The sequence below is a fragment of the Habropoda laboriosa genome, unplaced genomic scaffold, assembly GCF_001263275.1.
Source record: "Habropoda laboriosa isolate 0110345459 unplaced genomic scaffold, ASM126327v1 scaffold106, whole genome shotgun sequence".
Taxonomy (NCBI): domain Eukaryota; kingdom Metazoa; phylum Arthropoda; class Insecta; order Hymenoptera; family Apidae; genus Habropoda; species Habropoda laboriosa.
In genome coordinates this window covers 414,586-437,542 of record NW_017100224.1, presented here as the reverse complement: position 1 = coordinate 437,542, position 22,957 = coordinate 414,586, and the positions used below count along the sequence as shown (strand labels likewise).

The 22,957-nt window shown below is 35.9% G+C and overlaps 4 protein-coding genes across 4 annotated transcripts in view; 1 reads left to right on the top strand and 3 right to left on the bottom strand.

The window, feature by feature from the left end:
- The window catches only part of LOC108571146 (ubiquitin-conjugating enzyme E2 T-like), a gene marked incomplete at its 3' end in the record, with an annotated part of 814 nt that extends 655 nt beyond the window's left edge, over positions 1–159 (bottom strand). The window contains exon 1 of the mRNA XM_017933125.1: positions 122–159. The remainder of the gene's footprint in view (positions 1–121) is intronic.
- Positions 160–6,003: 5,844 nt separating this feature from the next.
- LOC108571070 (fructose-1,6-bisphosphatase 1) lies at positions 6,004–7,371 on the top strand. Its single transcript, XM_017933039.1, has 4 exons — positions 6,004–6,179; positions 6,342–6,806; positions 6,885–7,074; positions 7,180–7,371. The coding sequence occupies exons 1-4, from the start codon at positions 6,004–6,006 to the stop codon at positions 7,369–7,371; spliced, it is 1,023 nt and encodes a 340-aa protein (XP_017788528.1).
- Positions 7,372–7,580: 209 nt separating this feature from the next.
- LOC108571143 (pro-resilin-like) lies at positions 7,581–8,528 on the bottom strand. The gene is made up of 3 exons (XM_017933122.1): positions 8,517–8,528; positions 8,130–8,258; positions 7,581–7,856 (listed from the first exon to the last, which is right to left on the bottom strand). Exons 1-3 carry the CDS (start codon positions 8,526–8,528, stop codon positions 7,593–7,595), a joined length of 405 nt encoding a protein of 134 aa, XP_017788611.1. The 3' UTR covers positions 7,581–7,592.
- Positions 8,529–9,363: 835 nt separating this feature from the next.
- On the bottom strand, positions 9,364–13,804 carry LOC108571110 (septin-2). Its single transcript, XM_017933085.1, has 9 exons — positions 13,768–13,804; positions 13,376–13,552; positions 13,213–13,305; positions 12,036–12,201; positions 11,807–11,957; positions 11,479–11,644; positions 11,193–11,349; positions 10,090–10,171; positions 9,364–9,529 (listed from the first exon to the last, which is right to left on the bottom strand). Exons 1-9 carry the CDS (start codon positions 13,775–13,777, stop codon positions 9,368–9,370), a joined length of 1,164 nt encoding a protein of 387 aa, XP_017788574.1. The 5' UTR covers positions 13,778–13,804; the 3' UTR covers positions 9,364–9,367.
- Positions 13,805–22,957: the final 9,153 nt, after the last annotated feature.

The following is a 22,957-nucleotide window of genomic DNA, read 5'->3' as shown; positions in this document are numbered from 1 at the left end:
TAATTAAACTTTTAATACTTTTTAAATAGTTAGTAACTCACACGTAATTACGTCAACTTATTTGTATGCTTTACTATACTATCTTTTATTTTATACATTGTATATTATTTATATTCCTTACCTATTTGAATGCAAATGAAATTTGGTGTTGTAATTGTTCTTAATACTATTACTTTGTAAGATTCTCACAACTCTGTTCTTCAATATAATACGATAATTCAATTAAAAATTATAAATGTTAAATATTTTTCAAACGATTAGTTAGTGTATGTGAAAACTTACATATTTTTTAAATACAGTCTATAAATAGAGAATATATAGAAGGGGAACTTTGAAATTGTATGTTTTCCTCAAGTATCGTGATCTTCATTAAATTTTTAATATTAAGTCTTTAAAATTGTGCAACAAATACAAAATTTGTATACATAGTTTCAACTAAATTGTAGTGTAAATACATAATACAGTAGTATTATAATGTGTATAATATGGTGATTCACCTAATTGGATTGAGCCATATTTGTTTTCTGGTTGCAATTAGAAAAAGTGTTGGGGGAAAATATTAAATGGTTTAAATAAGACTATCTTTTGATGGTAAAATTTGTTCTGCAAATGTAATCTGCCGTTGTATAATTTTGTTGAAATTCGAGCAGATATATTCTTTTATATAAATCGATTGCTTTAATCATTCTATTTGAAAAAGTATTAAAGTAAAATAATCGAAAAATAAATAGTGTATGAGATATTTTAAATACATATTTTTGTTAAAACGAAAAACACTGGCCAATCAGAGCGCGCGTAGAACACGCACTCAGGGACAACGAACAAAGATTCACGCGTACGCTTGTTCATGATAGCGCGCGGGTGAATCTCTGTCGGCGTCCCTGAGCGGGGGCTCTACGCGCGCTCTGATTGGCCAGTGTTTTTCGTTAATAATTCAAAAACGAAGCTTCAAACAACATTTTGATCAAGGAAAAAGTTGTTCAGAGTCACCCCAGCAACCCCCCATTTCCGGGTATTACACTCTTTACAGGACACCCTATATATTGCATGTGCACCATTGGACTTGCGGAAAAGATTTTATCATAAGAAGGTTAGGTTTCACCATTTAATTTTTCCTATAACTTTTGTTTTTAATTGCAACTAGAAATGGTATATGACGACCTAATTGTATGAACTATTCTGTATAATAATTATAATATGCATTTTGTTTTTAAAGACTTTGTGTTATGAACATTATTTATAACAAAGTTCGAATATACAGAGTGTTCCGTAACTGGTGGTGTATCTGTGAAGGGGAATATTCTGCATGAAAAAATTATTCGAAAATATAGAATCAAACTTTTTCCCAAGTAAATGAGCGGAAAATAGGTGGACATGTCATCCCCACTACTCTACTGTTCTGCACTGACTTTGTTTCATGGGAAGTTCTGGCACAGACGATGTACAGAATAGACTTAGTATTTTATTGGACTTGTGATCGCGGCAGGGGGGCCGAGAAGACTTACATTTTCGTGTCGTTCCCAACGTTACCAATTTAGCGTAAAATAAGATTGCAATATTAGCAGTTGTTTTGGAATTAATTACAAATAACTATGAAATTACAAATAAGAAAGTAACGTAATTGTTTATAACAATTGATAATTCATCACATGCACGTGTTCTATTGCTATCAAAAAATCGTGAACAATTCTACCCACGTAAATAATCCAATAGATTTAGTCGCGCTTACGACGAAGGATAGCTCGTCGAAATACTTACATTAGTAATACAGAAATGAGTAAGACAAGGAAAGGAATACGGATAGGTAAGGATAGCACTATAGAACAAGTTAGACAAAGATAGAGAATTTTTCTGTAGGGTTTTCGGTTTTCACGTGCGTCTCAGTTGCGCGTGTTTTTTAAAGGTTTTAATTTAGTAGTTTGTTAGTTCTTTTGTATTTAAGCTTTTGATCGTCTCTGTGTAAATTGTTATAATTGGTTTATTGTATAATGTAGAAACAGAATTATAAAGACCTTTGAGTAGATCGGACATATTTATTTCATTTTAAGATTAATTACAATTATCGACTGGAAAGGGTCCCCCACATTTCATGTAGCGGCACTCCACCAGCGTAGTAATAAAGTTCCTAAATATAGTCACTAGTTGTAAGTTGGCAGTAGTAGGTTAAGATAGGTTAAGAGAGATTACGATCTAGGTTAAAATATAGTTTAAGATAGAGTAAACATATGCTACGAAAAGCGGAGGCGAACTTCTTGTGTTTGGTTCTGTTGGATGTACACTGCAATAATACCGAAAATATAATTATAAAATGTACTGAGCTTCCGGTGCTGGCGTCCTTTCTGGTCACTCATCCTTCCACTTAAAACTACCGCTACATTCAAAAGTAAACTAACACCATCTCGTGATTGGCTGCGCGAACTAACGGCTCGTTACTAGGAACACAGAATGTGAACAGAGGTATTAGACAAGGAACGCATTACCGTGCGAGAAGGATAGAGAGAAATGTTTTCTATTGGCCCGCAGGCCGGTAAGCCCCACCTTCTAGGGCCAAAGTCAAGTCGGCCGGTGAAAAATCATTAATAACTCATTACTTACGATAAATTTGTGAACTTTTAGTATTAATTAATGAAGTATAAATCTCTAGCAACGTTTTCATATAGGTTTAAAGGCTCTAGGTCGTTTCAAAAATTAGTTTGCGCAGCCAAACACAACATGATATTAGTTTACTTTTGAAATATAGGATTTTCGATTTGCGCATGCGTCTCATTTTCTTAATTTAAAGCATACAATAATTTTATTTAAGACTTCCAATAATTAAAAAGTAAACCAGAAACTTTATTTTACTATCTACCTATGTATTAACAGATGGTATGTCAGAGTCAGACATCAAATTTGCTTTCAACGGTAAATATCTTGTTTTTAGTACCCTATTGACATGTTAGTATCATTACGCTATTGAATCATTAGTCGTTTAATATGTTCATTTATTTCATGTGGACGTCATCAAGTGTTTTACACTGATTATGTAAACTTATAATAATTTTTCTTTCTTCTTTCATTGTTTCTGTGCTTTTTCGGTTCATATCGCAACAGTAACAGTTGATAACGTTTAAGTTTGAGAACTACTGCTCCTAAAAATATTTGTGAATTAATTGACATCAGTTATGTTTACATTCGCTGTGTCATGTTGTATTATAAATTAGCTTATGTACAAATACGTTTTACTGGTCATCGCTATGGTCCCTTTGGTAGTTTAAAAAAAATTGATTCTGTGCATGTGAAATTGGATATCAATTAACGGGGTGTTGTTTTTTTTTTTTTTACTTTGGAAATATATCTCGCCTCATTGACTAAAGATCGGGTAAAAGTTATGAAAGTAAATAGCTTCTTCTACTTCTCTCATTCATACATGATTTTTGAACAAAACTATAACAAACTCATAATTATTGACAAATGTTTTTATTTTATGTAATATTATATTATAGAATAATAAAGATTAAGAAGCACTTTCCACATATACAAAACAGTTTATATCTGTTGAACAATTATTTAAAGATTCAAAAACGAAGGTGATAGAAAATATAATATAAATTGTATGATTGGTAAAAAACTCACTCAATATCTTAACTCACTTAATAATAATGTTTGTTACACATATTGAATATGTTATGTATATCTAACAGATACAGTGACTCTCACTAATATTCGGACACTCTTTAGAATTTTTATTTTAAATCTTTTTAAAAATTGGACTTAACGACTTGAGTTTTTTTTTTTTTTTTTTTTGAGAAGTTAGAAGAATTAGTATACTAGATGACGTGGTACAAAAAATTTGGAAAAAATTGCAATTTGTGAAAATCGCTGGAAATAACTGTAATAAATCTGAAGATTCTTAAGAAAAAGTTGTAAACTGTGACCTTTACAATTTTCTTCGCGATTCCTGGAAATTGCAAATTTTTCAAAATTTTTTCTACACGTCATCCGGTATACCAATCTCCTTCTAACTTCTAAAAAAGAACTCGAGTCGTTTGGTCGAATTTTAAGAAAAGTTATAATGCTCTAGATAATGTCTAAATATTAGTGAAAGTCACTGTATATCATTGACACTTCTAGTACAGTCTAATAATGATTTATCATGTTGTTGTGACTTAAGCAGATACTGGATATCGTATGCGTCAAGGAACATGTACAGTGGCCGAGCCATCTTTATTGTATAAGATTTCATTTCTGCCATTGCATGTCTCACGTTTGCACAGACAGAGAATTTACCAAAATTTCGATAGGCGTTTTTGTTCGAAAAATCTGATTAACATTTAATTTGAACGAAATTCGAAGAGATTAGATACCAACGTTGTACGTTTGGTAAAAGTGTACGTCGCATAAATGAATTTTGCGTATATTCTAACAATCATTCAAACATTGAGTAATCATCAAACTGGTACTAATTTTCTTATCGCAATACCGTGTCGTGAGAAAGTGTGATATAATATAGTAGCATGCACGTGTTACACGCATTATCAACTATAAGTCGATTTTTAACTTTAGCACATTCGCGGTGTTGATAACCTTTGGATGAATTTATCGTTGAAAAAAAAATGTAACACCCTTTCATCTAGCAAATAAGTTGAAATAACTTACAATAAGTCAATTAATTATAGAATTATGGAATTGGAAAACAAATTTTTCCTTAAAAGATACTTTTTTTTTTTCACGAAAACTGTATCCTATAAGCTATACCTTACATATTGTATACATTTAAAATATAATTTTTAATGTATAATACGTATAATTTAAATCGATTTCAATTCCGATATATAGAGTGTCCCACTAAAACGGGTCACCTAATTATCTCCTTTAGTTTGTTACTCGAAAACAAGGTTATATCGGGGATATGTTTACACGAACTTTCTTTTTTACTCTAATGTGTTGAATCCACCCCTGCTGTACTTCCAACATACAACGGAACACCCTGTATATATATAGGGTAATTGTACGTAATATGGAGCACTGCAATATCTCGGGAAATAAGTAACAAAATTAATCAGCAACAGTATAAGATATGTCATTAAAAACAAAAGGCAATCATAATCGCATTTGAGCTTAAGTTACAAGTCTGTGGTTGAATGCGAAGTTGACTGTTGTTTGAAAGTGTATAAAAGTTTTTGAGAGTCGTGTTAAATAGTGCAGGTAGGGTAAAAAAATATTACCCATTGAACATGTATGTTTGTGAGTCTTCTAGAGAAATTTACCGTTAAATTTTCCTTCTTAGTATAATTATTATTTTTCTGTCGTAATACACATGTATCCAATATGGAAGACGTTGAGTATATGTAACATCGGACATGTTCCATGTTATATTTTTACCATTATAAGTACATTATATTATTGTACTGCGATATATTACATAGTGTTATGCTATTATTATTATTATTTTATATAATAGATGGAAGTTGCAGCAGTAAAAATTAAAAGAAAATCTGGGGACAAGGTTCAAAAAAGAATGGAATATATTTGTTTATTGATCTATTTTATTCAGATAGATATTTACTTTTCATGGTAAAAATAAAGTTTTTTGAGATTTCTTTACAAATTTCCTAGGTATTCCGTATTAGGTGCCAGTTACCCTAATACGTATTGTATTATACGTCAAACTCTATCTGTGATTTTATAGTATGTTTCCAGATTTGTGAAAAACATTCACACGGCAAATGTTATTGTGAACCACTTGGCACAGGAATTTCAAGACTCAGCTTTAGAATAAAAATAAATTGACAAATAAGCGAAGGTATAGCCGATAGTGATAACAAGACTGAAATTAGTTCGTGTTACATGAATCACAAGTTTCAAAATATTACACTTTCACTAGAGAGAGCGAGAGAGAGAGAGAGATAAGCTAGTATCGAGAAGCTGTCTGGCTTTATATAGAATTACGCTTGAGCATATTCATCGCAGTCTATCCGTTCGCTTCGCAAGATAGAAGACTGTTAGCTTGTTATCGCAGAAATGGCTTCGAAAAGTCACTCCTTTGATTCTGATTGTATGACGCTGACAAGATTTGTTCTCGCCGAGCAACGAAAAATACCAACCGCTACGGGAGATCTAAGTCAACTTCTAAATAGCATACAAACCGCTGTAAAGGCGGTTAGTTCAGCGGTTAGAAAAGCCGGTATTGCAAATATGTGAGTGTTGAAACAATGTTTAATTCAAATATATAGTAACGAACACTTAAGTGTACGAATGGGCAAAATTCACGATGTACAGTTACTCTAGTATTTCATTGCTTCAGCAGTGAAATTAATTTCTCAATGATTTTGTTATTTTTCTTTTTTTTGTCGGAGTAGGTATGGAGTAGCCGGAAGTCAGAACGTTCAAGGAGAAGACGTTAAAAAGTTAGACGTATTGAGCAATGAGGTATTCATAAATATGCTGAAATCTTCATTTACAACCTGTCTTCTTGTGAGCGAAGAGAATTCGAATGTGATTGAAGTGGAGACTGAAAAGAGCGGAAAGTACATAGTGTGCTTCGATCCTTTGGACGGATCCTCTAATATCGACTGTTTAGTGTCAGTCGGTTCAATTTTTGGTATTTATAAGAAACCGAACGAATCGCGAGAACCTATGGCGGCAAATGCCCTTCAACCTGGTAAGAATTTGGTCGCCGCTGGATATGCACTTTATGGTTCTGCAACTATGATTGTACTCTCGATCGGTCACGGAGTGAATGGTTTTACCTATGATCCATCGATCGGAGTATTTATTTTGACCGAAAAAAACATACGCGTACCATCTAGAGGGGATATCTACAGGTATAAGTGCGAGTAACGTTATGTTACCGTATTTGTAGTTTGTAGTTCGTGACAAAATGTTAAAAATGATGATTTTAGTGTTAACGAAGGCCACGAGGGTGCTTGGAATGCAGCTATCAAAGATTATATTCGTTCAAAGAAATATCCTGAAAATGGGAAACCATATAGCGCAAGGTATGTGGGCTCCATGGTCGCTGACGTACACAGGACAATAAAGTATGGAGGAATATTTTTGTATCCGGCGACCAACAGTCATCCAAGTGGCAAGGTATGATAGTTACGGCCTTTAAACATTCGTCTTATTTTTATTATAAATGCAATGCGATAAACGGTAATTCTGCATCTTAGTCACTTTTGGAATATTTACTTCCAGCTCCGGCTTTTGTACGAATGTATACCGATGGCTTATATACTAAAAGAAGCTGGCGGTTTAGCATCGAACGGTGAAATTGATATTTTGGAGGTTATCCCCGAGAACATTCATCAAAGGTCTCCGATATTTCTAGGTTCGCGAGAAGATGTGCAAGAAGTTTTACAGTACATTCAGAAATACAAAAAGTCGTAAAAAGTTGGAGAAAAAAAAATTAAGCGAGAAAAGATCTTAAAGGCTTTATTGGAAAATATAGCTTGTTGGCATTGTAAATGTATCACATAAAGTTTACTAAATTTTTAAGCTGGATTTCTTTATTGATTGTAATGAGTTATTCTTTTTCTAATTTCGGTTTTCTCATTCGTTGAATTTTCATGTTTACCTTCCTTGAAAGGTAGCATGTATCTGTAACTTGATTAGTATCTGTATCCCTCGTTACTGGTAGATCCTCGTGAAGCAGGCGACTCTGCAGCTGGATACGTTGCCGTTCCCTCGTACCGTACCATGGGACGATAGCCAGCACCGTCGGCAACGTAGTCGACGATCTGCGTCCTACCGTCTGGCAATAGTACATGATAAGTTCCAGTTGCTTCATCGTCCTTTCGTGATTCGTGATGGCCAAAATTTAACCCAGCTACTGCATCTTCTATTTCATACGAAAACTCGTAATTTGCCGGATCCTATCAAAATATGACAAAGTATTTATGTGAATTTAAATATTTATATTTATATAAATTATCGTAAGATACTTTTCGTATTCTCTATGGCATAAATGAATTTTCATATATTTCTATGAAATCTCTAAATAGTATACATGTAAGTCATCGGATGAATATGAAAATCCTCTTCTTCAAGGAAATATTTAATCTATGTAAAGATATTATTTATTATTCTGTTTATCCGATGTCAAGTACTTGATGGAATAGAAACAAATGGTGAGGAGAAAAACTTACACCGGCCCACTCGTCTGGGTGGCCACTTCCTCCAGTATTTGGACGTGGTCCGGATCCTGTAGGTGGAAGGTAGGCAGATCCTTGAGGTTCGCTCAAAATTCCTACCAACATCGTCGTTAACAAGAGTACCTGTACAGAAAATAATTCTCGTATTTCTTGTATTTTCTTAAATTGAACGAAATATAAATCTTTCGTTAGGTACTATGAAATTTCAATGTTTTCAAATACACTTTAAACACGCTCACAGAGTTGTGCTTGGATGCAAACGGGTTAATATTGTGTTTCGAATCGTAGAAATATCTTGTACATTACTACATATCACGTTTAAAGAAATTAAATAAAAGGGATAGAATAAAAAAAAAAAATGACGATTAACAATATACAAACCTTTCGAATCATTAGCAACTTGACACAATCTTGCAAGACTTCACCGAAAGAAAATAGCTTAATGTTACGAAGCCACTGCATTTTATACTGTGTTCCAGGTTGTGGGTGCGACGAAATGGAGATGGAATTACAGTGATTTGGGGGAACTTTAATACAAATCCATACCTATAATTATAGTTAATAATAAAACCGCATTGCCTTTCTGGTTATATAGAAGAATGGCTACAGTAGCAATCATTTATTCGGCGAACTCATAATAATTCCTGAATCGCTAAAATTTTTACGTTTTTCGGTGTGCAATTAGTCAAATTACAGTTTACTTGTGAAATATTCTTTAAAAAGCAAGATTTCACATATATATAAAATAATACGTAGAATTTACATCGAAAACAAAATGTTCTACTAGAATATAATCAACAATATTATACGAAGTATGAATTTGAAATTAATCGAAGAAGAAAAAATAATTATTTGAGTATTCTTTTCATAAGATACGTTTTGTTTATTTCTGCTATCATTTCCTCGCACTTTTTATATGTACAATACAACGTTTTGCTTACGTGAATATGTGTAGTGATATCAAATACACTGTTTAAATGAAGCGACAGTCTTCCGAGTATTATACATGTATATAAAAGTGAAAACTGGTTTACGCACGCGACTGATTCCCTATTGATTTATCAGTTTAACAATAAATCACTAATACGTACAGAGGCGTATAAAACTCTTTGGTTTCTTTAAAAGTGTTCGTTAAGTTTGTGCGTGTTCACATGGAATCAATTTGAATTGAATCGTTCGTGCAAAAGTTGCACATAAAGTAACCGAAAGATAATCCTAATTTATCTTGGTTTTCAAACATCTATAATACTGTTGCGTTTTTTTTCGACGTCGGTGGCGTCCAAGTCGTTTCCTAGACTACCAACTCTCCCTCTTAAACCAATTCCTGGGCCAACTTGTCCCGTAGCTTTTAACTTTTCCTGCATTTGCGCGAGAATGTCCTGCATTCTTCGAATCTGTGAAAATAAGAGGGATCGTTACGCGTAATTGCAGAAACTATTTATAGGCAACAGGACAAATATCCTAAATGTGTACAGAATGAAGTAACTATTGTGTTCGTTTCAACCATTTTCTTTTGTTACTTCGTAGAATCTAAATAAATAGTTTTCATAAAAGTGATTGCATATTTCGGAATATTTTGTTAAGATAAATGATACAAGGTTATATAATATTATTCAAAAATGTTACTTCTCTATTTTCCCAAGATTGACCACAAGTTTGTTATTCGTTCTTATTATTTAAAAGAATAAACATTTTTCGAACGGTCCAGGAGACAATTGTACCTTGTGAAAAAGTTCACTTTATGTTTATAAGAAATTTGTTGTAACAAGCAAATTATACTATTATAGTAAGGAAAATGCATTCAGTTTGGTAAATTGAAATACAGTGGCCCTTGAGTACGTGTGTCACAGGATATTAATCCTCGCGTTTCTATGGTGTTGGGTCATTGACTTTAAATAGAACAACTGCGAAGCACACAATATCGATTGTTTATAATTCTCTGTTATTTCCTTACCTCTTCGTCCTTTTGTAAAAGTAACCTGTCTGTGTCGGATATACTGTTTTCGAAATGTGGACCCGAATCTCTTTTCAGTTTACTACGAATCAAAGAGAATAAAATTACGTTTACGTCGGCGAAATTGCTGTTGAAATTAGTTGTATTCATAAGACAATGTCTGTTTAACCCTTTCGCTCCGAAGGGCGTATATATAGGGTGTCTCAGTTTTCTTTTCGATCAAACTTTGTCAATGTGTTCTATGGGTGTAAGCGTGAAAAAAATCTTATATAAATATAGGTCGTTTGAAGTTTTGTCAAACGGTTGTAACACTAACACGAAATACGAAGGGAATGGTAACGAATTTTGAGGTTATGATACAAAGTAGAAATAGATCAGCGATATGTACATCTACATAGTCTGTTTACGCAAGCTGTGTTTATGATTTGAGATCGTTGAAGGTGTTGAATATAACTTCTGCCAGTACCATTAATGTCTTATATCATAGCAACCGCAAGTTCGTTACCATTCTCTTCGTATTCCGTGTTTTTGTAGTAACTTTTTAACAAAGCTTCAAACGTCTTATGTTTATGTAACACTTTTCTCTTACTTATACCCATAAAACATACTGACAAAGTTTCATTGAAAAATACTGGGATAGCTTGTATGCGCTCATCCAACACGTACAATTTGTTAATTTATCTTCGCACTTCACAAATAAAACAACGCTGCCGATTGAAAGTTAGGCAACAGCCAGAATGCATCAGACATTTGACTAACATGAAACAGTTGATTTTTCAATCGTACGTAATTCATTTCTATGCCAGCGTTGAATAATAACTCTTTCGTCCAGTACACAACGAGTATTTCTTGTCTAAAGCGTGCCGTAGCGAAAGGGTTAATAAAACGAATAGAGAAACCGAATCGTACAGAGATAGGATGAAGAAACTAGTATAAGGAGAAACGGGAGATACGTAAACGATTACAGTAGAACAGGAAAGAGAAGACGATAATCATATGTACGAAGAAGAAAGGTAGGGAGTAAGAGAAACATATTGGATATACATCTAAAGAGAAAGAAGTATACCTACTGAAATGCAATACTTATTTACATGCGTAAATACCTCCGTTCCCGAATCGCTTGCTGTGAAATTTGGGAAATGCATTGTGCCCGGAAATTCTCGTAATGCACATCCTGTGTGACGTCTTTCAAGTCTTGCATGTGCGTAGATATCAGCATTGTCCTTAGTTTCACAAAATCGCTGTGTTTCGGGTTCTCCACTGTGCTCGATCGAAAGTCAAATGTTAATCATCACTTGGTCCAACACGCGACGCGAGCACGAGATCTTTCTCTTTTTTCTTTTTTTTTTTTTTTTGGTAAAGAAGTTTGGAAATGAAACATTTAGTTACCTTCCACAACTCCCCAAGGATACTGTCGTCCACGAACTTTCTTCCCCGCGACTTCGAGCACCGTTGAACTGCCGACCACGGCGAATGGGATGCACGCCTTTAGTTCTTTATCTTGTTGCTTAAATTCCTCATCCTCGTCACTATCACAGTCCGGAAACTGATATATCTACGTGCAAATCATCATGGTCTCTTTTCACGTTTTTCCCTCTTTCTTCCCCTCATTTTCTCTCTCTCCCTCCCTCTCTTCTACCATCCCTCTCTTTTTTCGCACATTTTTTTAACTTAAGTTCGTTAAGTCCAGAGAAAATAGAAGAGAAAAAGACACTACCTGAATCTCATGCTCCTCGATGTCAGCAAGGATTCGTTCTTTCAATTTTTTCACCTCGCAAGTAGTCAAGGTATCGGCTTTCGCAATTACAGGGACGACGTTCACTTTACGATGTAATCGTTTCAATACCTCCAGATCAATTTGTCTGAGTCTGTGAGGAAAATGAGGAAAAAAGTGAACGTGACAAGATTGTATAGAGTGTCGAATGCAAATAGTGTTTCAGATATACCCGTGGCCATAAGGAGGTATGAAATATAAGCAACAATGTACACGGTTGTCTTGAATATTTTTCCTATTTAATCCACTTTCGTCCGTGAAGTATTGTCGGAACTGTTCGTCAATATAGGCTGAGCATGCTTTCCAAGTGTCCTCACAGTTCACAGCGTCACCAAATCCTAATATATACTTATTTACACGAAAGTTCGTAGTATCTTGTGTGCAGGTAACTCTCGTAAAATACAGTTGATTAATTGTGGTGAAAATTAAACGAATATATATATATACATACATTGTCTGACATACATGCATCATAGCACAAAACGTTCGTCCAACTATTATTATTAGATTAGTGCATATGAAATGTCGTTTTTTGAAATGAAACATTAGATACGTAGCACACACGATTCTGTACATTTTTTCCAACAATTAACTAGTTTCATTATTTCAAACGTACAAGAATCATCGGTCTTTGAATTAAAATATTCTTTGAACGGCACTTTTGCGGTGTCTTCATTTCGGGATAATTTATTTGTTAAAAGAATTACTCAGTTGTGTGCAGAAATAGTAATCTGTTGGGAAAAGGTCTGGCGAGTAATGGAAGATGTGATAAAATTTCATAATCTTTACCGAGGTTTGTTTCCGATAATTTTTCTTAAAACGGTATCATATTAGGCCCTATCTTGCCTTTCTCTTGGACCATTTTCAATGAAAAGTCACCAATTTTGAATGTTGCACACCAACGTTGAAGTGTCCTAACATTTACATAACCTTTTTCAAATGCTAAATCTATATTTTCAACTGTTTTAACCGCCCTTTTTTCAAGTTTCAACTTATGTGAAAAAATTACGCGTATATTCGGATTATTCGTCACGTCAGATGACAATGTCCAAACAATCGCATTATTTAATTCCTCCTTCTTGACTGTTGCGTGTAAAAATTTACGATCGGGCAAAATTTAATACGTGGTATCAACCCGTGAATTTCAATTGTTGAAAAGAGACATTTCGTTTGCACCGATCTAAGAAAAACAGTAACACTGCGTTTTACTCGATTTTTCAAACGTAATCTCCTTTTCGCGTAATTACAGCATAAAACACAATTTCGTATTATACACAACCTATCGCCTTACACACGAGAGCTACCAATTTTTCATTTGATTGATAAAGAAAAGTTGCAATGTATTATACCGGGTGTGTCGACAATCGTTAGACGTAGCCTGACACCACGTTCTTCGATATCCATTGTCTTTTTCTCTATCGTTGTCGTTTTCTCAATACGTTCTAGAAAGAAACGATCTTTCGCATAATCGTTGAACGTGCGATTTAGTATGTTTGTACGTTCGTTACCAACCAGCAGCATCAGGAATTCGTCGATCTTTGTACAGATCTCCCAGGAATAGACTATTTATTAAGGTAGACTTTCCAAGACCACTCTCTCCTAATACCATCAAAGTGAATTCGAATCCCCTTTTAACTGATTTTCTGTGTACTTGCTCGGGCAATGTTGCAAATCCAATATAGTCCCTATCTTGATGAATAAGACAAAATAATTAAATGTTTCCACAATTTTTTCCTCAATTTTACTTTTAGCTCTCTTCTCTCTCACTCTCTCCCTCTCTCTCTCTCACTCTTTATTTCTTTTCTCTTTTTTTCTTTCGCTAACCTTTCGTACCTTCGACGCTCATTTACGTTTCGAGAGAAGAGAGAAAGGTAGGACCTTAAATCAAAGATATGCACACGTACCACTGGACATGTTAACCACGCGCGATGACACTTTGATAGTGTCAAAATAGCAGTGCCGAATGGGCGACGGAACGACACTAGAGCACTGGACGAAACATGAATGAGGGTAGATTGCTACTGTTTTGCCCTCCGGATTATGTTGCGCTGGCGCACTAGTGGCCACCGATCAATAATACGCTCGCTAGTTCAGTTTCTACTCCGTTTCCTGCTTACCGGGGTTACAGGATAAAAATGGTCTTCACATAGAAGTTCCGGTCACTTCGTTAGATTCTCATTGGACCGCAATGCTGCGCGTAATGTCAGATCCCTTTTTGAAAAATTTTCGATTGTTCAAACAGGTGAAACTTCTCTCGTAATTAAACGATGTTAGAACTGCGCAAGCTTGCTTCAATCTCGCCAATTCCTAAAAGGTCCAAGATATTTGCTTCTCGTTAAGGTGTTCCCAATCTTTAAACGGAAAGGTAATTCTTCAACGATGATCGTGAACGGAGCCATTTATTTTTCATTAACTAGCCGCTAATGAAGAAGGAAATTTCAATAATATACCGTGCTTGCGAACAATCGATTTCACTTGAGGAGCGAAAGGAAACGATGTGAATTTTGAATCGAACTCTAGCCGAATGTTAACCCTTTGCAAACGGTGTTTGGCAAATAGCCGCCCGAGCATTTCCGGCGTTCTGGACTTACGTTATTTATGTTTTAGCAGATGCTAATACCGGATGTGTGCAATTTTTTTACCATGTTACGAGGATATCACCTTTTTGCAGATAGACATTTTACAAGCATGCTATCGGTAGATTGCGAATGGAGTGTCATTTAACCGGAACTATCCTAATCCTAAATATGTTCCAGATGTAATTAAAAGACCAACTATTTCCCGGGAATAAAGCCGTTGCTTATAGAGCTAATTACACGCTACTGTTAGCTTCGAAGGATAAACGAATTGTATCAGGTTGTAAATACACCTCGCAGTTAATCAAAATTCGTTAATTATTTTATCGTTAAATAGCAGGTTGTGTATGAAAGTTAACCACTGATAAAGATTAAATTTCACTGATTACCTTTTAGTTGGAAAAAAGTTTATTTTGTCCAAAAGTAAATTGTTATATTTTTGTTTTAAGAAAGGCATGAATAACCTGTTACGGCATAAGTAGATCATACTTCGATTGATAAATATTGTATTTTTACTAAAACTACACACGTTGAAAATTTGATTAACACCTCGGTCATTTCATCTGCAACAACCTAGTACGATGCTTTAGTATCTGGGACGTATATTTATACTTCTGGAGGCTCTAGGCGCAACATCATTACAAGGCCTCAAAAGAACAAGTCTATTTCAGTTAATCAAATTCATAAATTTGGTGTTTCCGTTTTCAACGGCCTCTTGTTTTTATATTATGAATTTAATACATTCTGTACAGCGTCGCTCACATATGAGCGACAGTTTATGTGGATGACAAACAGAAACGCGCATAGACAGTCACTTACCTTCTCAAAATGTATCAGACAAAGTGAAAAATATAAAATTCGACATAAAAAATGTCAAAAATGTGATTTAACAAAAAAAAAAGAAAAAAACAAAATAAGAAACAAAAAAGTGCTTGGGCCGTACGAAAAATTAGCTTAATATTTACGCAGTGCAGAATGTGTTAATATTAAAAAATAAGTATTTTATTTTGCAACTATAACTAGGCTTTTTTATATTATTGTTTGCGAGGAGTAAGGTTTTAAAACGCGGTCCAATAAAGAGCGAGGTGCCAGCTTGCGCTTAATACGCCTTACGGTAAATACGGCCCTGCAGCGGCGGTCCACCTGTCGAAATAATCGAACTAAATGTAAAATTGATCGTTCTTATAACGTAATCGCCTAAGTGTACATATATCATTTCTCCATTGCACGCTGCCAAAACCTCTCATCTAAGCAGACATTCTCACACGTCAAATGGTCCCGTCCGCAAAGGGTTAATAAACGATTGATGAGACGGAATGCTCGAACGATCGAGGATCTAACGAGATCGGTAGGAAGGACGATCGTGAATGGAACGTGGTTGACTCACGTAATTTCCGAGGAGGTCGTCGGCTAGGACGTTCCTCGAGTTCCGGCGCCACGCCTCGAAGTCAACGTTCCCATGGAAAAGGCAAGGAAGGAAGGGGGAAGACCCGGTGGCCGAAGGTGGGCGAACCTGGACGAAGATACTCGTCGTACGCAACTTTCCGAATTGACAGTCCTGACACGTGAACATCGCTCTTGTAATACTTGGAACACGAGACGAACCCATCCGGCTTATGTACTACGTTGTACCCAGACCGTACTCGTTTCGTATTCTTCCTTTGCCGGACCCTCTTATCCACCACTAACCACTTAAGCTTGAATCTACTTCGAATCGTGTGCCAAACAGATTATGTTTTCCATTTATATCGATTATCAAATAGTTCAAAGAATCTGATTTTGAGGTTAGGTTAGCTAACAAATTTCTTTCGTGATCCTACAAGTTGTAAGCTTAGAATATACGTACGCAGTTGTTCGTAAGTATTGTGACACGCGTTAAAAACATCGTTGAAACAATTTGGTGCAGCAAAATTTCGCTCTGACAAATCTTTGAAGTAATTGTGACCATGTTCGCGAAAAAATTCTTACACGGGACATTACCTAAGTGTCACACAAGATAAGACTGGTAATGTTCCAAGAAGAATACACAGTTCTCCTTCAAAATGAACCGAAAATAATAATTATTTTGAATAAAACAGTAACGGATAAGTATCCTTTTCGAATAATCAATAAACGAATAAGGAATTGAAACCGAAAATGGAATAAAATTTGATCTGTTATAAATGCATCGTATTCGACGAAGCTTGTCGAATGGATGCATTTTGATTCTTGTCTTAAATTTTCTGATATATCAAGGTGATCTTCAATTTTTTTTATGGAGTGCTATAATATAAGAGAATATATATTATATTCTTTAACGAAAAATTATAAATATTCTATAACGAATCTGCTAGTATTGTACAAAAGTTGTAGTCTACAGTTTAGTTGATCAAACTTTTTAAGTTTTCAATATTTTTTCCTGGTACGGGAAGATAATAAGTTCGTGTTACTAAGTGATAGTAGGCTTGTTGATAATATTAAACGCGCAATAATCTTCTAAAATCGAGTACAATGGCGATAGAATTACAAAAAGTAGGCAGGGGGATGCATGTCTAGAAATTTTTTCATATCCTTCGGCTGCAAAACCAAATTTGAAAAAAATAAAAAGTTTAAAAACACAGATTTTTTTTATCGAAGTCATCGAATGACAACTTCTATGTTTTTACACTTTTTGCAGCCCGTCAAGATTATTAATTTGTAATTTTTTCAGATTTTTCTGGAAGGTACAACATAACTGGAAAAATTAAAAACCGCTACTTTTTTTACCTTTCCGTACATACAGGAGTGTCTTGTCTATGTAATCTATATATTTGGTTCATTGAATGAGTATTATATGCAATTCTAAATATTTTCGTATTCGCTAAATTAGTCAATGAATTTAATTTCAATACAACTTACCTTTGATAAGTGTGATGTGCAGAAAAAGTCCTATATGGTACTTTTAGTCCATTGATCATCGATTACTGCAGTTACCTACCTGTTCAGTATCCAAAGTTTGACTAGGTGAAATACCCGGATATTGCAATTGGTGCAAGATATCAAGCATGCGATAAATAATAAATTATCGCAGCTACATGTGAGTAATACCCGATAGTATAGTTGTTATTTGCACACTCATAGAAATAACGTCTGACTTCATTCAGACCAGCTAATTGAGTTTGATGTATAGTCTATATGTATAACACTATATGTCAACTTTAATTATATTACTATTTCCCTTTAAGTAACACAGATCAATATTTTTTTCATCATTCATTATTTCTGCTAAGTAAGTCTACCTAAGATAATAGGTAGAATCTAGTAAGCAGGATTTTTAATCCATTTTCTGACATGTCTGGAAAATCGGTTTTACTTTAATGTTATAGAAGTGCAAAGTAAAAGAGTGAAAAATCGTATAATGACGGATATTACAACGATTATCAAAGGATGCGACGAGCGTTAGAAAGATGAGAGAAAGCGAATCCTACTGTCTCTGGATGTTGCGTCAACATAATTGCAGGAGCGGTTATAAGAGCCTCTCGCAAACTCGTCCCTGCGTGTTGCATCAGCGCGATAGATGCTGCAAATCGAAAATTATGCAGCGAGTATATTACTAGTCATTACCAAATCGAATCTGTTTCCAGAATATATTTTTCAAAATACGAAAGGGACATCGGAATGTATAACGTGGAAGAATAGTGATTTCCGAAAGAGTTTTATTTTACATGAAATCATCGAAGTAATTAATTTTTTAAATAAACAGATCAACTTCAACTGTTAATTTTTGTTTCGGTACCCGTTCGTAAATTATCGTTGTTTTTATCTCAGGATACACTGTAATACCTACAGAGTAACGCGACGCGGTAAAAAGTAACTGATGTAGAATAATTTTGTGGCCAGAGGTGGCTAGTGTAGCTGTAAGGAAAGGATAAACGGAGCAAAGGAGAAGAGTGGGATTACGTAAGTGAGCGCATCTCGCGTTTTACATCGACCTTTAGAGCCGAATCGCGAATCACGAGTTACAAGGAATCACGAGGATTCACGAAGGAAGAATCACGAGTAAAGAGCCGCGTTAGCGATGCAACAACACGACGTTCTCCAACTTTCCTTGTTGCTCCTCGACGAGAGGCGTGTGCGCTTTCTGGAATACCAATGCTACATAGAAGAGTTAACATCGTATTCTGCATAGCATTGTCTCAATTGTTTCGAGAAGTTCTTTGGTCGCGTAACAGTGCTCGATTCGGAGGAAGCCATTCGAAAACTTCACCGGTTCCACGAAGGAAACTTTCTGTCCTGGAGGCGCTGCCGTGATCGCGACAGTAGTTGCTGGAGCGAACCGCGTGCAACCCGTCGGTTTATATAATGAAAGAACCAGCCTCGCGTTTGTAGCCGTGTCGCGAATTACCGGCATGCGAATTCTATCGTTACGCAACCACCGTACACGGTATTATTCTGGGTTAAATAATATTATGTCACGTGGAAAGCGTGCCCCGTGCAATCGAACGAAGTCGTGTACATGCGTATTTAAACGAAACGTTCGCAAAAGAACACGAAACAAATTTTTTCTATCGCTTCGTGAACAAAAATTGTTCTTTCATCGTGTCTATTATTAGGTACACTTATTATTATTGTTCACGATTTTAAAGGTTGCTGAATCGGGCTTCTGAGCTATTAACCGAAGAAATAACGCGCTAGAGTGAAAGAAAGGAAGAGAAGATGAACGAGGATGACACAACTCCTCCGCTTCTGCAGCTGGTGCAATCGAGAAGTTCTTTCGCATTGAGTAACATCTGACGTAACTATGACTGGAAAACGTAACGCGAAACCGGTTCTTCCGAATTTTGCTAAAACCGCGATAGTATTGAAATCGAACATACATATCTTTTCGTTATCGTGTTTTGTGGATCGGACGTCTCAGTTGTAAAGGAATGCTAACGGCCGGTGTGTACGCACACCTTTTCCGGGATAACGCGAAGCGGTAAGCCCTTTGGGAATAATTCTTCCGCGTACACGAGGCCGCGGAAAACAAAACCCGATCACGTAGGTGCGCGCATGGGCGTGAGTATGCTCGCGACAACGTGTCCCGTTTTTGAAATCGCCCCTACGTGATCGAGGTAGATCCGCTTGAATTTCTTAGGAGGCACGCGATTAGCAATCGCCCGTACGGAGACTCTGCCAAAGATTACCAACGAGTTACGACCCGATATCCTCGTCGGTTTTTTAAATTTTACATTGGATTCGGTCACCGAATGCTAATCGACACGAACTTACATAACGGACACATACCTGCGAAAGCAAAGAAAATTTCTGTTTTTTCTTCTTTTTCACTTTTTTCTTTCTTCTCACCAGAATAAACATTTGTGAAAAACTCGCAATATACAATAAACTAAAGTTATCATTTATAAAAACCTAACCTAACCACTGATCACGGTTTATTGATAAAAAGTAAATATACTTTTTCTTAAAGAGGATATGAATTGAGAACTAAGGCTCCGAACTAAAGAACTAAGGGAGAAATTATGATACAATTGTATGGTAAATTAGTATTCAAATATACTCTCATGATCATAAGTTTGGTAACATAGAATTGAATTCGTTTCTATTTTCTTTTAATTTGATCAGCTCTCGTTTAATAAAAGGAATTTAGGATAATAGTACACCGTTATATTACAAAAATAACGAATATCAGGATTGTAATTATAGAATTACTTCAGAAACGTAAATAATATACAATATCCTTAAAAATTAGGCAAATAAATAAATAGTATATACTTCCGTATACATAACATACTCTTTTACATGCTTATTCTAAATATAAAAGATAAATCAATACAAAATATTATTAGTTTGCACAGAAATAATGTTTATAATCATCAAAGATTCTTTTTAAATAATTATTTTCAAATATCTATATAAAATTAGTTCTTCAGTTGAATGATTTACCAAATTTTCGGAACAGTTTCTCGTACTAATGTTAAATGAGTCAAAACACGAGAGAGGGCAGCACGCATCCGGCATTTACAATTACAGTGGTCAATGGTTTGAATACTTCTGAATTTCGGAGAGATTCAAAGAGAGTTTAGTTTTTGAAAGTATTTACATATTCACAGGCGCATTTATATCGAAGAATCCGAACACGGATGTATGTAAGTAAGCAAAGAAGCAAGTGAGCGTACAAACGAGTAAGTGAGCGAGCAATCCTCGGCTTCGAATAGCTTGCGCAACACCTCGAGCTCATACTCGGTAAAAGCGGATGAACTTTTCCGTATTGGGAATGCTTATGAAATAATCTACGAAGAGGATCGGCCGCTTAAAGGTTCACTCGTGTCTTTCACTATCTTCTAGGACTCGAAGGAAAAAGAGAAAGGATTAGATATTAAATCGTAAGTATTTTTCTTTTTTGTTCTGATTGTATGCTTCCCTTTTTATTAAAGAATATTTTACACATTCTAATTCAAATATTTCGCGACACGATAGACTACATGAGATATATTTTTCGATATATGCGTAGATCGAACAAATCAATTAAATCGCGGTAGTTGCAGAATAGGTTATGTGCGTCGAGCAAGTTAACTGAATCAAGTTGCGCAAAAGGTATCGTAATAAGTGGATGAGAGGAAGATGGTACCAACAGCTATCGAAACGAAGAGAATCGCCAAAAGAAATTCTCTGGCGTAATGTCGAACTCCGTTCTCTACTCCCTTCCACTCCAGACCGTTTTCTCTTTATACTCCCGATGCTAAAGTCTCCATCGCGTCTCTATCGCAATACGCTCGTGTGTCGTCGCCACCGCCGCCTTTACGAGAAAACGAGACGAACGCCAGAGAAAAAGGGAGGGACCTGACCAGGACGGGAAGGGCGAAGAGAAGAGTTCTCCGAGAGTTCATCGCTTATTATGTAAGTAACGTAAGTAACATAAGTGACCTAAGCGGTAGTCGAAGGTGCGGTATAACCGCGAATCCTGTGAATCGCTTATCGGTCTGACATTTTCTACGTAAATACTAATAGGACGACACCACTCTCGCAGCTTGGGTAATTTCATTTTCTGTGCTCTCTCTCTCTCTCTCTCCTCCCTCTCTCTCTTTCTCTCTCTCTCTCTCCTCCCTCTCTTTCTATTTCTCCCTCTCGACTGCGTGCATCCGTGTTCTGTTTCTTCATGGACTGCGTCTTCTTTTCTGACTTCTCGAGGAAATAGGAGAAGAGAAAAAAAGAGCGTGGCTCAAGAGTGGAAGGATCGTTTTTCGTTTCTGTTCGACAACGTCGACCACCACACGGCTCTTCTTTTTCGTGAGAAAGTTTTCGTCCATGAACAAGCAGGGGGACGATGATCGTGCGCACGTAACCGGTATATTGACGTAGGTGCTCAATCCCGGCACGTTTCGTTTTCGTGCCTCCATTTTTATGTTTCGAATCGTTCCCCTCTTCATTCCCTGACCGTTCATGACTTCTTTTACAGATCCGTCCTTTTTCTCTTCATCTCTCCACCTGGGCAAAAAGACCGGCAGGTAGCTCGTCCTTTGCAGTCTTGATTTCCTGAACTTCTCTCCGATCGAGCGAATACCTTCGAAAAGCATGGGCTCTTACTCTCGCATGGTCATTGTTCGGACGAAAGCCGTCATTGTGCCACAACCAAATCAAAGGGAGGGAATTCGAGTGCGTTTTCCTTGCATCCCGTTACATGACCGAGTGAGCTCTTCTCATCCCGAGAAGACTCGGTCAATATAATTCGTATGCGCAAGAAAGAGAGCCGGTGAGAGCAAGGTGAGGGGCGAAAAGGTAAAGAAGGACCTCGAAAAGAATCTGTGTGGGTCGTGGGAGTAGTCGTGGGAAAATCGTGGGTAACTTCGTAAGACGTTTTCGAAGCCCCGTAAGAAGGTTTTTTCAAACGTCTTTCTACGTATATATGTACGTCCTTATTACTACCGTTACTTATCAGCTGGGAAGAAAAACCTGGAAAATGTTACATTCTTCAGCGCTAATGGAGTTGTGTTTAGACGCAATTAATAATTAAGTAAAAGTTGGAAGCTTCATTAAGAATAAACGTAATATCAGAAAATAATTTCCTTATTGGACTATTTGTACGTTACGTACGTTTCGGATTTTTGTTTTGATATTCGTAACGCATAGTCACATAATTAAGGTAGTAGGTAAATAATTTTTTGAAATTAAATGGTATATAATTTTGCTTTTTTTTGCAAAGTTACCAAGTATAGATCACTTTTGATGTTAAGGATTGGTTCTAACAGGGCATTTGGAACAGGTTTTGCGCACCCTTCAACCTAATTTCCATACGAAACCGTATGCAAATGGGCTTTCATTCATAGATGCGTGAGACATGCCTTGGTTCCATTGCAAAGATACGGATTTTCTGATTTTGTAAAGAACAGAAGCGTCAAAGATAAAACTTCTGGCTCATCTCTTGATTGAAAGAACCTGGTGAATCGTGTTTCTATGCTGCAATCACCGATGAAAGGAATTTAGATTTCGGGATTTTTTCTTCTAACGACATTATTGGAATCGTTTAGGAGCAATTCGTCCATATAAAAGACCTAACGAAAAT